This window comes from Photinus pyralis, unplaced genomic scaffold, assembly GCF_008802855.1.
Source record: "Photinus pyralis isolate 1611_PpyrPB1 unplaced genomic scaffold, Ppyr1.3 Ppyr1.4_LG1, whole genome shotgun sequence".
Classification (NCBI taxonomy): domain Eukaryota; kingdom Metazoa; phylum Arthropoda; class Insecta; order Coleoptera; family Lampyridae; genus Photinus; species Photinus pyralis.
Genome location: NW_022170249.1, coordinates 26,062,153 through 26,075,390, shown reverse-complemented (window position 1 = coordinate 26,075,390; position 13,238 = coordinate 26,062,153). Strand labels below are relative to the sequence as shown.

The 13,238-nt window shown below is 35.0% G+C and overlaps 1 protein-coding gene and 1 long non-coding RNA gene across 3 annotated transcripts in view; one reads left to right on the top strand and one right to left on the bottom strand.

The window, feature by feature from the left end:
• The window catches only part of LOC116172848, a 48,614-nt gene extending 43,842 nt beyond the window's left edge, over window positions 1-4,772 (top strand). For both annotated transcript variants that reach the window (XM_031490156.1, XM_031490149.1), the window contains exons 3-4: window positions 3,649-4,293; window positions 4,342-4,772. In XM_031490156.1, coding sequence (XP_031346016.1) covers window positions 3,649-4,293; window positions 4,342-4,723 — 1,027 coding nt within the window. In that variant the 3' untranslated portion in view covers window positions 4,724-4,772. The remainder of the gene's footprint in view (window positions 1-3,648; window positions 4,294-4,341) is intronic.
• A 7,257-nt stretch (window positions 4,773-12,029) lies between these two features.
• On the bottom strand, window positions 12,030-12,791 carry LOC116159561. Its single transcript, XR_004143005.1, has 2 exons — window positions 12,545-12,791; window positions 12,030-12,497 (listed from the first exon to the last, which is right to left on the bottom strand). It is a non-coding gene; the product is annotated as an uncharacterized LOC116159561 (long non-coding RNA).
• Between the last annotated feature and the right edge of the window lie 447 nt (window positions 12,792-13,238).

The following is a 13,238-nucleotide window of genomic DNA, read 5'->3' as shown; positions in this document are numbered from 1 at the left end:
CATTCTATAAGAAAATTTTTTTCCGGGTCGATCTGCGACATTTTTTTTTCGGGGCTCAAAAAAAGGCAGTGTATAACCTTCCTTTTTTACCAAAAATCGACTGCACCAAAATTTCTCGGGAAAACACTTTTTCTTATTAATTTTGGTGCGTAGAATCCAAAACAATTCGTACTTTTTCGATCAGACTTCTCAATCAAAAGTTATAGACTAGAAACCAATTTCGAAAGAAAATTCAAAGGGCTGTAACTTTTGAACTAGTAGCTCAATCTTGGAACTGTTTGAAATTATGGATTCTACAGGCCACATTCTATAAGAAAATGTTTTTTCCCGGTCGATCTGAGACAATTTTTTTTTCGGGGCTCAAAAAAAGGCAGTGTATAACCTTCCTTTTTTACCAAAAATCGACTGCACCAAAATTTATCGGGAAAACACTTTTTCTTATTAATTTTGGTGCGTAGAATCCAAAACAATTCGTACATTTTCGATTAGACTTCTCAATCAAAAGTTATAGACTAGAAACCAATTTCGAAAGAAAATTCAAAAGGCTGTAACTTTTATAATAATAATAATAATAATAATATATTTGCTTGTTATTATACAAGATGTACTTACAATTGTCAAAAATATATAAAGTATAAGTATATAGGTACAAATATAACAGTTGTGTAAAGTAAAAAACATGGGCAATATATGATATGACAAACTACATAGAATACCTACATTAAACAGATTTATCACACTTTATCACAGATGGTACTATTTAAGAATTCTTCATAGTGGTAGAAAGGATTGTTTAGCAAATAACTTTTAATTTTACTTTTGAGACTGAATTCATTAGGTGTGCGCCAATTACATGGCAATTTATTGTATAATTTATAAGAAATGTAAATAGATTGAGTTTTTGACATTCTCTTAAAATGAATATATAAGTTCTCTCTCGTTCTTGTATTGTGACTATGAATTGTAGAACAAGTGGTGCTGTTTAAAATACCATGTTTGTGGACGTGCGCAACTGAATGCAAAATGAAAACACATGGCAAAGTTAAAATTCTTAATTTTACAAAAGACAGTTTGGAGTCCTCTCTGTAATTTTTATTGTCAAGCACTCTGACAACACGTCGTTGGATAGAAAAGATCCTGTTGGCTGCAGGTGCATGTCCCCATAATAATATTCCATATGAAAATAAGCTTTCAAATTGTCCAAAGTAAGCTAACTTTAGGGTTTGCAAAGATACCCTCGTCTTCAAACTCTTTATCAAAAAAACTGTTTTATTTAATTTGGATGCTAATTTTTCTGTGTGAACATGCCACTGCAATTTTGAGTCAATATACACTCCTAGTAATTTTACATTATCACAAGAATCCGTTTCAGGTGAGTTCACAGTTTTCAGAGTATGCCATATCGTTTTGGTTTTATTTTCATTAACTAATAATAAATTTGTTTCAAACCATTTGTGCACTTGAGTGTTTATCTTTTGATCTTTTATTAAAGCTGCTTCCATCGTGCTGTCTGCACTAAAGGTTGTAGAATCGTCGGCGTATAATATAAGATTTTCAGATGGTACATTTAAAAATATGTCGTTTACAAAGATAATAAAGAGAATCGGATCTAATATTGATCCTTGTGGTAGACCTGATGTTATTGGTAATTTACTAGAAAATGTGTTTTGAAATTTCACAACTTGCTGTCTGTTTGTAAGATATGAACGTATTAGACTTAATGAGGTGTAATCAAAATTATATTTTTCGAGCTTCGCTATTAAACGAGTTGTATCAACACAATCAAAAGCTTTCGTGAGGTTCCATAAAGTACTTTTACCATACAATTTATTTTCGAAACACTCCATTACTTGATATATATAATCTATTAGAGCCAAAATGGTAGAACGGTTTTTTCGGAAGCCATATTGTTTGGTATTAAAAATTTCATTTCTTTCAAAATAGTTGACAATTTGATTTTTTAATAAAGATTCAAAAATTTTACTAATTACTGATGTGATTGCTATTGGTCTATAATTTGAAGGATCGGTAGCTAATCCACCTTTATATAATGGAATTACTACAGTCGTTTTTAAGCATTCAGGGTATTGTCCTAATCTTATTGCTCGTTTTATCAAGCTTGTTAATGGAATTGTCAGTTCATTTATGACAGATTTAATAATTTTTGAGTTTAGTCCATCAAAGTCTAAGGAATGGCTGTTTGATAAGGCTGTTTGATCCAGTATAGCCCAATCTTGGAACTTTTTGAAATTATGGATTCTACAGGCCACATTCTATAAGAAAATGTTTTTTCCCGGTCGATCTGAGACAATTTTTGTTTCGGGGCAAAGAAAGGCAGTGTATAACCTTCCTTTTTTCCAAAAAATCGACTGCACCAAAATTTCTCGGGAAAACACTTTTTCTTATTAATTTTGGTGCGTAGAATCCAAAACAATTCGTACCTTTTCGATTAGACTTCTCAATCAAAAGTTGTAGACTAGAAACCAATTTCGAAAGAAAATTCAAAAGAAATGTCGGAAGAGGGTTCCATCAAAGGAAAGATGTGACGCGGCGAGAAGGTCTATCAAAGGGAAGGGTCAAAACTAGGGAATGCAATACCGGGATCGCGGGATCCCGAAATACCGGGATCCCGCAGCATTTCTGCGGGATTAATCCCGCACATAAATGGAGCGGGATCCCGCGGGATTTGCGGGACTGAGGAACTTGTCGACCAAGGGGACGACACTGTTTACTTTGTTAATGAAACGCATAGCGGAGAAGTTATTTTTTAAATAATTGTTTAACTTTTTTCGTTAAAAATGTACTATGATTTTTGAGGCACTTTAGAAGTTCACCTTTTGGGCTTTACAGGTGATTTTTTTGAGTTCTAAGTTAGGCCGAAGGTACTTTTTTGTTGAATTCTGATTGTGATAATTATCGATTTATTTTAATACAGAAGTTAACCGTACAAAATTGCTTTTTTGCCAATTTATTTAAAATTTTGCGGGATCTCGCAAATACCGGGATCCCCCGGGATTAACATCTAACGATCCCGCAAATACCGGGATTGAGATTTTGCTGCGGGAAAGCATTCCCTAATGGCTACCTGTATTGTACATATTTATTCTTGCACCATATTCTACACTTATTATACCGTTTTCCATACATCTTTTTGAAATTGGAAGGCAGCAGGTTTCCTTAGGTATAGCTTGTTCTTCAGAGTTTTAAACGATCGTTTCTACGCCGTAGTTTTAAACTAGAATCTTTAAATCAAACTGACATTTATCATTATACGGTCACAATTTGACATTACAATACAAGGTATACCTATATTGATCCTACAATCAAACAAATTTACTCTTTCAAATTTGCACTGTAACATTGAAATTACTGTAACTAATTACCTACTGAAGTACAAAAAATATCATATATACCACAGAACTAAAGTGGGTCCTAATCCCTCGGATGCTTGTTGTAATCCACCCTCGGGATTAAAACACACACTTTACCTTGGTATCTAATACACTGTTTTATCACAAAAGGATTGTAATAAAAGTAAATATTATTGCGTAATATGCGCGATCTCGATCTCTTTGGCAAAAGAAACGTTCCATGTCAATCGATTATCTGTAGGTATGCGATTAAATACTAAATTAAAGTTTGTTCCAGGACAGCGAAGAACGTTTGTGCGACATTACAATGGGATCTGCCTGCGTCTCTCACTTACAAGACCAACATATTTTGCCGTTACACACAGCATCAACGAGATTCTCAACTATCTCATTCTCTTAAAACTATTGTCACTAGTTTGGAGCAAAGGAAAACTGATACTAAAGGCCACATAGAAAACGAATGGATCAAAACGGCGGAAATTACCAAATTTGCTATTATCGTTATATCCTTTGCCATTCCCGATTTGGTGGATCAATCGAAATTTAAAATCGGTGGCGTTGTATCTTACGAATATAACTCGAAGTGCTTTCAATTAGCTCTCTCCCCCATCGATATTTCAGTTAGCGATCTTACAGATAGCAAATATGGAATAAAAAAATTGGACATACTTACTGGAGACGTCCGAGCGTATCTGACAATCATGTCTTCCAGTAGAGAAACCTCTCTGGCTGTAAAGTGCACTCAAAGTAATACCAATATCGAAAATTTGCTAGAATTCGAGTGTCGTTTTAAAAGGGCTAAGGTCTTATCAAAGTCAATACGCGTCTTTCTGGTCGACGATGTTTGTGATGCGCTTAACGGCGCTTTAATTACGCTCGAGAAGGGGAGAGATTTGTTGCATAATCTTGTAATCTACAGCAGGTAAGGAGCTTAATTGCCATGAGCATTTACTTAATGTGAACACTTTAGGGACGTTAATAGTTGCGATCTTACGCTGCATTACATTTATGCGCACATACCCGATCTTTTGCTCCTTCCTAAAAGTAAGGAACGTGTTTTATTAGAAGAAAACTCTCGAACATCGCAATCGGAAATTGTGCAGCAACAACTCAGGAAGTTTGGTACGGCGATGGAAGCACAGCTGCTGTTAATCCAACAATTTTGCGATGACCAAACGGAAAAAGTGCCTTTAGCTATGCTTACAGAGGGGGATGTTATTGATTTCAATATAAACCTTACAAATTATCAAGCGTTTAGAGATCAACTTTCAGTCTTGGAGCAGGAAGCTGATTTACTATACAATTCATTTAGTAAACCAACGCCATTAATTGACAAAGAAGATTCAGCGTAATTAATAGTGTAGTTCTTCTTGACTAATAAAAGTAATTATTTTTATCTTATTTGAGTTGTTCATCCCGTGGCATTTCAGGACATCTACCCAATACGATGAGGAGTAAGTAGCAATAACTAAGCAATTTCTACAGTCGTGAGTATGTAAACTTGAAGTAGATAGCGCCACCTCATCTATACATTCATTTTCCAGAGCGCCGCATTTAAAACACAATTTTAACCCAATCATGAGTAATTTTTTCTAAGCTTCCTGATGAGTTAAATTACGTTTTTTTTTACTTGTAGGTTTTGGAGTGTTACGTCACTCGATAGAGGAAAAAATTCCAAAACCAATGATACTAAATAAACACTTCATTTGCGAATCGTCCGTGTGTTTTTGTCTTAAAATTTACGATGGATTTCTTATGGCAATAATTCCATACCTTGCTTAAGATTATTTGTGATTGAAACCAAATTCGCGCATTTATTGTCTCATAAGGTCACCAATCAACACGGCTGGGTAATTCTAGTACCCTTTTCCATTGTTGGTACCCACTTCCGAAGTCCCTTTCACCCGAAATTCACGTTTCTTCAGTAAGAATTGAGCGATAATTGCACGCTTCGTATGGGATTTATTACATATAAGGGAAATATTCGAGTTCGAATTACCTACAAAAAAAAAGCTGAAAACGGTGTAGCTATCGCGAAAAATAGTTACGAGACTAATGATCTCATTACTTATCACAGATTAACTACAAATCTGTGCTTATATCAATATAGAATTTTAGAATACAATACGACTCCTTTAAAACCATCGGACTCATTATTAATTAGAAAAAAAAAGAACGTAAAAGTTAGTACAAGATAAAAGAAAGTTGTTATTGATTAGTAATTAGTGGACGGCGTTGTTGTACCTGTGAAGTTAATAAAGTATTTAATTTAAATCAATCATAACGTCATCAAGATAGGTAGGTACCAAACATTCAGGTCTGAGTTGAGAGAATGTGTTAAATCCATGATAGATGAAATGCAATGGGCCCAAAGGATCTCCCTATCGTACAGCACTTTGCGATTCCAATATCTGCTCTTAGACTTGAAAAACTATAAACTGGACCTCCTCCGCACGAGCCAACCCCAGAGTTTTTTGAGTCAGTAGTTCATAAAGCTCAAGAGCGTATTAGGGGCGAAAATATATTATTACCTACGGGATTCCGGAAAGTAGCTCATCATAAGACCACTTGAAGATCTCTCAACTGTTAATAACATTTTGGAAACCGTAAGGCATAGAGATTCGGTTAAATGAGGAAAGAGTTGTCGTTTTAAGAGCTTATTCAAGATATTATGCTTTTGTTTTTTTGATAAAAATTCACAGTTGACTAGATATGAGCGAAAATCAGATTTAGTGATTTTTCTTTTAAATGTTGTAGAATCGTTAGTATTAGAAATACAGAAATATGCAAAGAACAAAAATTGTAGATATTTTCCGCTTAATAAGATACATTTATTCATATTTATTCTTCTTTTATAATTTTCGAGTTATAACGCAAACTTACATTTTTTAAATGGTAATCATAGTTTGCTGTGACATTTTTAAAAAGTGCATTGTTTTCTGTCAATTACGCCCTACATTTGAGTTTGTTCGAGTTTCGAAACTCACACGTGCATCGCTTGTTATCTCAAAAAAATGGCTCAAGGTCTGAAAACACTTTTGCAAAGGACTCCAAAGTGTTGCATACTACTCTTACCAAAGTATTAATTATAAGCAATTAGCTCCGTTCGAGATGTTGCGCAGTATAATTATACTCTCTAATAACCGTACTTGTTACATAACGAAGCTATTTAGTAGTATGACTTGTCCAGCAGGGACCAGGAACTATTCACGTTCGTTGGATAATCGGTTGCATTCATATCCGATTGTGGCGGAAAATCAAACGTTACATTCAATGACATAGTAACTACACTTAATTGCCTCATTTTTTTATCGACATGGATATCAATAAAGGTGAGTATATCTAATATAGATAAACAGTAGTGATATTGCACTCCAACTGTGGTGCACTATTGGAAATCATTTCCAAACTTAGTAAGTACCTGTTTTCTTGCCATGTTTTATAACTGTAATGTACTGTAAACCTGGACCATATTATGTTGACGCAATAATAAAGTCTTTTTTTTTGCATTTTTCTATTGATTTTGAATGATTGAAGCTTTGAAAAGATAGGTAAGGATAAATCATGAGATAAAGTTTTAATGTGATTTTTAGTTACGTTTATGTTTAAAAAATGTGTTTTCTTTTCTTCATTATACAATATGTTTTTTTCTTAAAAGTGAACATACAATGCAATTATCCCTATGTTCACTTTAAAAAAACACATTAACTTAATTGGCGCGTGTTATATTTCTCTATCTTTAAAGTTAAAACATCCGGCCACAAATAAGAAAGTTATTTTATAAGAATAAGCACAAAAATCAGATACAACTGAATACCGAACGATCCTCGAGATTATCGACAGACGAACGGATAGTGGTCACAATAGCGCATTTTTAGCGCATTTCCACAAAAATAAAAAAAAAATGCGCTATTGTGGCCACTTTGTCCGTCCGTCCGTCCGTCCGTCCGTCCGCTAACTTTGCGACGCTACTAGTTTTTTATCTTAAGAGCTATTGTTCTACTTTTTTCGCTATTTGGTTCGTTATGGTGTCGAGTCTTGTACCAAGGAAGGAATTTTTTCTGTACCGCTTACAAAAAAAGTTATTGTAAAAAAAACAAAAAACCGTTTTTTACATGTTCCATAATTTTACACTTTTGCCGTTTATTAACGATCCTAGAGATCGTTTATAATTTTGCATTGCTATCTGTCGCCTGCCGGTTGGTCTCTCCGTCTGTTCCTTTGTCTGTCTGTCCATCTATCTGTCCGTGTGAACGATAACTTTGTTTAGAAATGTTCGATCGCTTTTACATCTCCGTTAGTTATGAACTGAATTGCATGAAATTCAATATGGGCATAGATTTAGCCATATAATACGCAATGCCAAAAGTTGGATCGAATCGATTCAAAATTCACAGTGCCCTTTTCGCATCTCGACCATTTATAAACCGAATTGCAAACTTTTTTACTTATAAAAGTATTTGAATGAAATTTGATACATAGGCACTTGGAATAAAGGAAAATCAAACGCCAATTTCAAAATTTGGTTTTGCGCATGCGCAGTGCCAACTTTTTTATTTATGGAAGAATTTAAACGAAATTTGATACATAGGCACTTGGGATAAAGGAAAATCAAACGCCAATTTCAAAATTTGGTTTTGCGCATGCGCAGTGCCAACTTTTTTATTTATGGAAGAATTTAAACGAAATTTGATACATAGGCACTTCGATAAAGGAAAATCAAACGCCAATTTCAAAATTTGGTTTTGCGCATGCGCAGTGCCAACTTTTTTATTTATGGAAGAATTTAAACGAAATTTGATACATAGGCACTTGGGATAAAGGAAAATCAAACGCCAATTTCAAAATTTGGTTTTGCGCATGCGCAGTGCCAACTTTTTTATTTATGGAAGAATTTAAACGAAATTTGATACATAAGCACTTCGAATAAAGGAAAATCAAACGCCAATTTCAAAATTTGGTTTTGCGCATGCGCAGTGCCAACTTTTTTATTTATGGAAGAATTTAAACGAAATTTGATACATAGGCACTTGGGATAAAGGAAAATCAAACGCCAATTTCAAAATTTGGTTTTGCGCATGCGCAGTGCCAACTTTTTTATTTATGGAAGAATTTAAACGAAATTTGATACATAGGCACTTGGGATAAAGGAAAATCAAACGCCAATTTCAAAATTTGGTTTTGCGCATGCGCAGTGCCAACTTTTTTATTTATGGAAGAATTTAAATGAAATGTGATACATAGGCACTTGGAATAAAGAAAAATCTAGCGCCAGTTTCAAAATTTTATTTTGCGCATGCGCCGTGCCAACGTTTTTATCTATGGAACTATTTAAGTGAAATTTGATACTTAGGCGCTTGGAACAAAGGAAAATCTTAGTTTATTAGTTAGTTATAGTAAATTAGTTTTAAAATTTAGGTTTCCGCATGCGCAGTTCCAACTTTCTTATTTAGAAAAGCATTGAAATGAAATTCTTCTCATAAACTGAAATTGAAGTAGCACGTCAACAATGGATTGCCCATGTGCAACGCTATCTTTCATATTTGTGGCCGGATTTTTACGATTTTAACAGAAGTTGCATCTTACAAATGGGAAATGAATGCAAGTGGAAATGCGCTTTATGTAAATCGTTTACGATTACTTTTTAACTTGTTTTATATGTTGTTAGGTCCCTTGAGAGTAGTTAACACCCAAGTTTGCAACCCTGAAAACCTTGTGCTACCCCCACGGTGCTCGAAAAACTGCGAAATTTTGGCACATATTTCAGTTGTTTAGAAAAGATAACTAAATTTGCTACAATTTCAGCGAAACCTGAGCACGCTATGTCTTTTGGTTGCGAAAATACAGCAAGTCAGAGATGGGCAATTTTCCCGCAGTGCTAGGAAAACTCATCTGTTCAGTAGTTTGAAAGATTAACAAACATCCATGCGTCCATTTCATACTTATAAACTTTCACGTTTATAATATTAAAGGATGATTAGGTTTTCGCTAAATAATAAAAACATTGTGCTCAATAATATATGTATTATTCATGAAGAACAAAAAGTACAAATTTGGCATTTAAGATGCAAGTAAATACAAAAAACAGTAATAAATTAAAACTTTAAATTTACACAAATTAAGAGCTTTAGACTCTCGCCCTTTTGGAAGGACCAGGTTCAACCACTCAAGATCAGTGGGGGGGAGTGGGGGTGGAGAGATAGTGTTTTCTGGAGGTGGAGGCGGGTCGGCATATGGTGTTGGATTGTCCTCATCCTCGTCCTCCTCATCCATAACTATAGGGATGGCGTTATTGCAATTTCGACCGTGGCAAACGGAACATAAGACCCCCGATATTCACACAAAATCCAGTTTCTGGCTTATTGCTGACGTCTTAGTCATTAATCTGATGCTAACTGTGTTATATATTATGTCTCTTTGGGGGATGAGAGGGAGGGCAGATCAATAATTAGGGTTTGTTGTTAAACTTAACTCGACCCTAATAACAACTGTGATCAATTTCCTTGTACCTGTCCGCCTTTGAAATCTGGAACCAGTGTCCCTAAGAGTCCTAAGACGTAGTGAAAGCATTTTTAACAGGCAAATACCTTACAAACTTTATTCCAGAACAAACAGATTTTCGTACTTTTTAGCATTGGGGGAAAATTGCCCATCTTTGACTTGCTGTATTTTCGCAACCAAAAGATATAGCGTGCACAGGTTTCGCTGAAATTGTAGCAAGTTTAGTTATCTTTATTAAAGTACTAGAACACGTACTTGAAAAAACTCTTCGTTAAGGTACATTTTTCTAAACAACTGAAATATGTGCCAAAATTTCGCAGTTTTTCGAGCACCGTTGGTGCACAAGGTTTTCAGGGTTGCAAACTTGGGTGTTAACTACTCTCAAGGGACCTAACAACATATAAAAAAATCGTAGTTACATGCGCGTTTGCAATGTTTGATGTCGATATTGACCGAGCTACCAGTGTATACACTACAAACGAAAAAATTATGTAGGTGCACCAGCATGGCCTGCTTTCTTGCATTTTGTAGGTGTATAATCTATGCGAGTATTTAATGCAAAACCGCGTTTCACTTTGTCTTTTCGTTTACCCCGTGTATTCGTAATTACCATTTTCAGAATGGATCCTTTGAATAAACTCTGACAATGCTTCCTTGAAATAATAGCTTCTCGCGTAACTAATAACCTGCCTACTTTCTCCGACTCTTATTAAAATTACTTCGGGGAAATTAAAGCACGAGTTTCCCCGGTATGTTTTCCTGTTTTGTATTTTCAGCAAACATTTATATACTGGCAAATAATGTAATTAAGTAATTGGCATACGAAAAAGTAAAATAATTCCAGTTATGTAATGCGTAAGTTCGAATCACATCTTTTACCTAACCAAAAATAAATGACGCAAAATGTTAAATAATAGTAGAATATCAACACACAAAACTAATTTGGGAGAGTACACTCTGCAAGCTTAAATTGTATTCGGTCATTTTATTTCCCTAATTTTTGTTAGGTATCCTGTTTTCTTTATAGCCGTGGTGCGCCTTGAGCGCAGCTTAAACAAACACTCCACTTACATTGATTTAAAAAAAAGAGTTAGGGACAATACAGCAGAACTCCATTAAAAAAATTGACGCATATTATTTCATTCTATTTTTTACCACTTTCCATCGTCTCTGCTAAGCTAATGTATGTACTCTAAACATTTCGATTTTGTCGCCGGTCACTAGAGTGGATGAGCCATCATGCGGATAGTGATCGCTACGACCTAATTCAGATAGTAGTGACCCTTAGGCCCCAATCAGCAAATAATATCTGCTTCACACGTCCCAAACTCTTTGGGTCCTCCGAAATGATTTCGATTTTCTAAACGTATGTAAAGTTGCCTAACCTCATTACATACCAACACACAATATGAATTTATCTCAATTACACAGGGTGTTACATGACCGCATGTAAAAAATATTGGGTGATAGAGGGGATCAAGACAAGCACTTTTTCCAAATAAATCGAGGGTCCAACGTGTTTTGTTTGGGAGCCACCTCCAAAGAAGTTGTGAAATTTGGATTATTTCTTTTTTAGTGTTTTTCTCAGCAACCATAAGAGTTACAAAGATTGGTGGCATGCCTTCGATAGGTTTTCGGGTATGCCCTATAATAAGTGGTTACCTGCAGTAAATAAAAGCAACCTCAAATGGATATTTTATCGACTTTTTCCTTTTTACGCCAATGTACAGTAGATTTACTCATACGAGAAACAGAATTTTTAGCGCATTTTTGAAAAAAATACGCTATTATATTCGTTATTGCTGGCAGGCCGGCTGTCCGCGTTAGATCTCCACAACTACAATAGCTAGAGACTTCAAATTTTCACTAAAAGCTTTCTGCTATAGTGTAGATGTGCAGGCACTAGTCTATTTTGAGTTAGATTACTTGTGAGATCGATAATTGAAGAAAATAATTTCGATATGGGTTTCGGAGGTGCTATAATTTTACCGTTAGATAGCGCTACCAGTATAAAAACTTATTATTTACCTTGTGATTTGTTTTACAAAATGAAGACGTACCGTCAATTGAAATTAAATAAAATTAATTATTTAACGCAGCCAAAATTACTCGTGAGATCGATAATTTTAAACTTCGCTAATAAAATACTGACCTGCATTACCAAAAATGCGCTTTAATCATGCATATGCTGATTTACAACTTGTTTATTTCACTACACTACCAAAGTATTCAAGTTTTAACCGCACGCGAGGACAGTCTATAATTCTCGGAAATGCACTTTCTTACAGTAAAAGGGCTAAGAACGCTCGGAGGATTTTCCTTGCAGAAAATTGCGGATTTTTTAAACTCTTCTGTTAGCTCAATTATTAAACTGAAGGTATCCTCGCACATACGTGACATTTTCCACGCCAGACCGCGAGAAACGATGATATTGTCAAACAAGATTGACCCAGTGGGGGTTGTGAAATTCCACTTCAAGAAGACGCAGTCCAGATAATCGACAAACTTTGGGCTCTCTGAATTGGTTTGGTAAAATTCCAAAACCGGAGTTTTACCTAAATTTGCTAATTCTGCGCAGGTCCGTTCTTCATCGGTTACATGAAGCATAAAACACATACAGTTAACCTGAAAGGGTTTCTTAGCCTTACTAACAAAGTAAACTACTTACCCACCTCAAATAATCTTATCAGAAGAAACAATATGCTGAGAGGTATCTCAAATGTTTTACATGAACTAAACATCGTGTTATTTCTCTGTCTATGTGGCAGAAGCATCTTATATACTTTCTTTCACTAATGACGTGATAACATATCACCAACTTACTGTTATTGTCGACTGTTGACCGATTGTATAGTTTTGCGTTCTAAAATTAAAACAAATCAAGCATTAATAAAACAAAAGTATCATGACACAAATGTTTTCCAAATAGAATTAAATGTACCGGCGTGGCCAAATAAACGCGGGATATAGTGCAGGTGTATCGTCTTCGACTCGGATTTTTGTTGCCACCAGCACTTATGTTTCTTGTTAAAATATTACTTAGCAATGTGTTTTTTCGATTTTTTTCGGAAAAATTAGATGCCCTTATGATATTGCGTACGATAATCCCCGACTGAATTTACTATGTTTAAGTTTTGCTTGGGTGTACGATATGATTTACATTACTGCTACTTCTTCAACGAATAAGTGCCGCGTTATCACAAGAATTCTGATTCCAGTAAGTGCTACAGTTAGTCCTTCACACTTAAAGTAATCATGTAATATGGAGTCCGATATAATTTTGGTTGGGATATAAAATGATTTTAATTGTATGGGGTTGGGTTGGGGGGGAGGAGGTGGCGATTTCGAGGGGTCTATAGGCGCAAA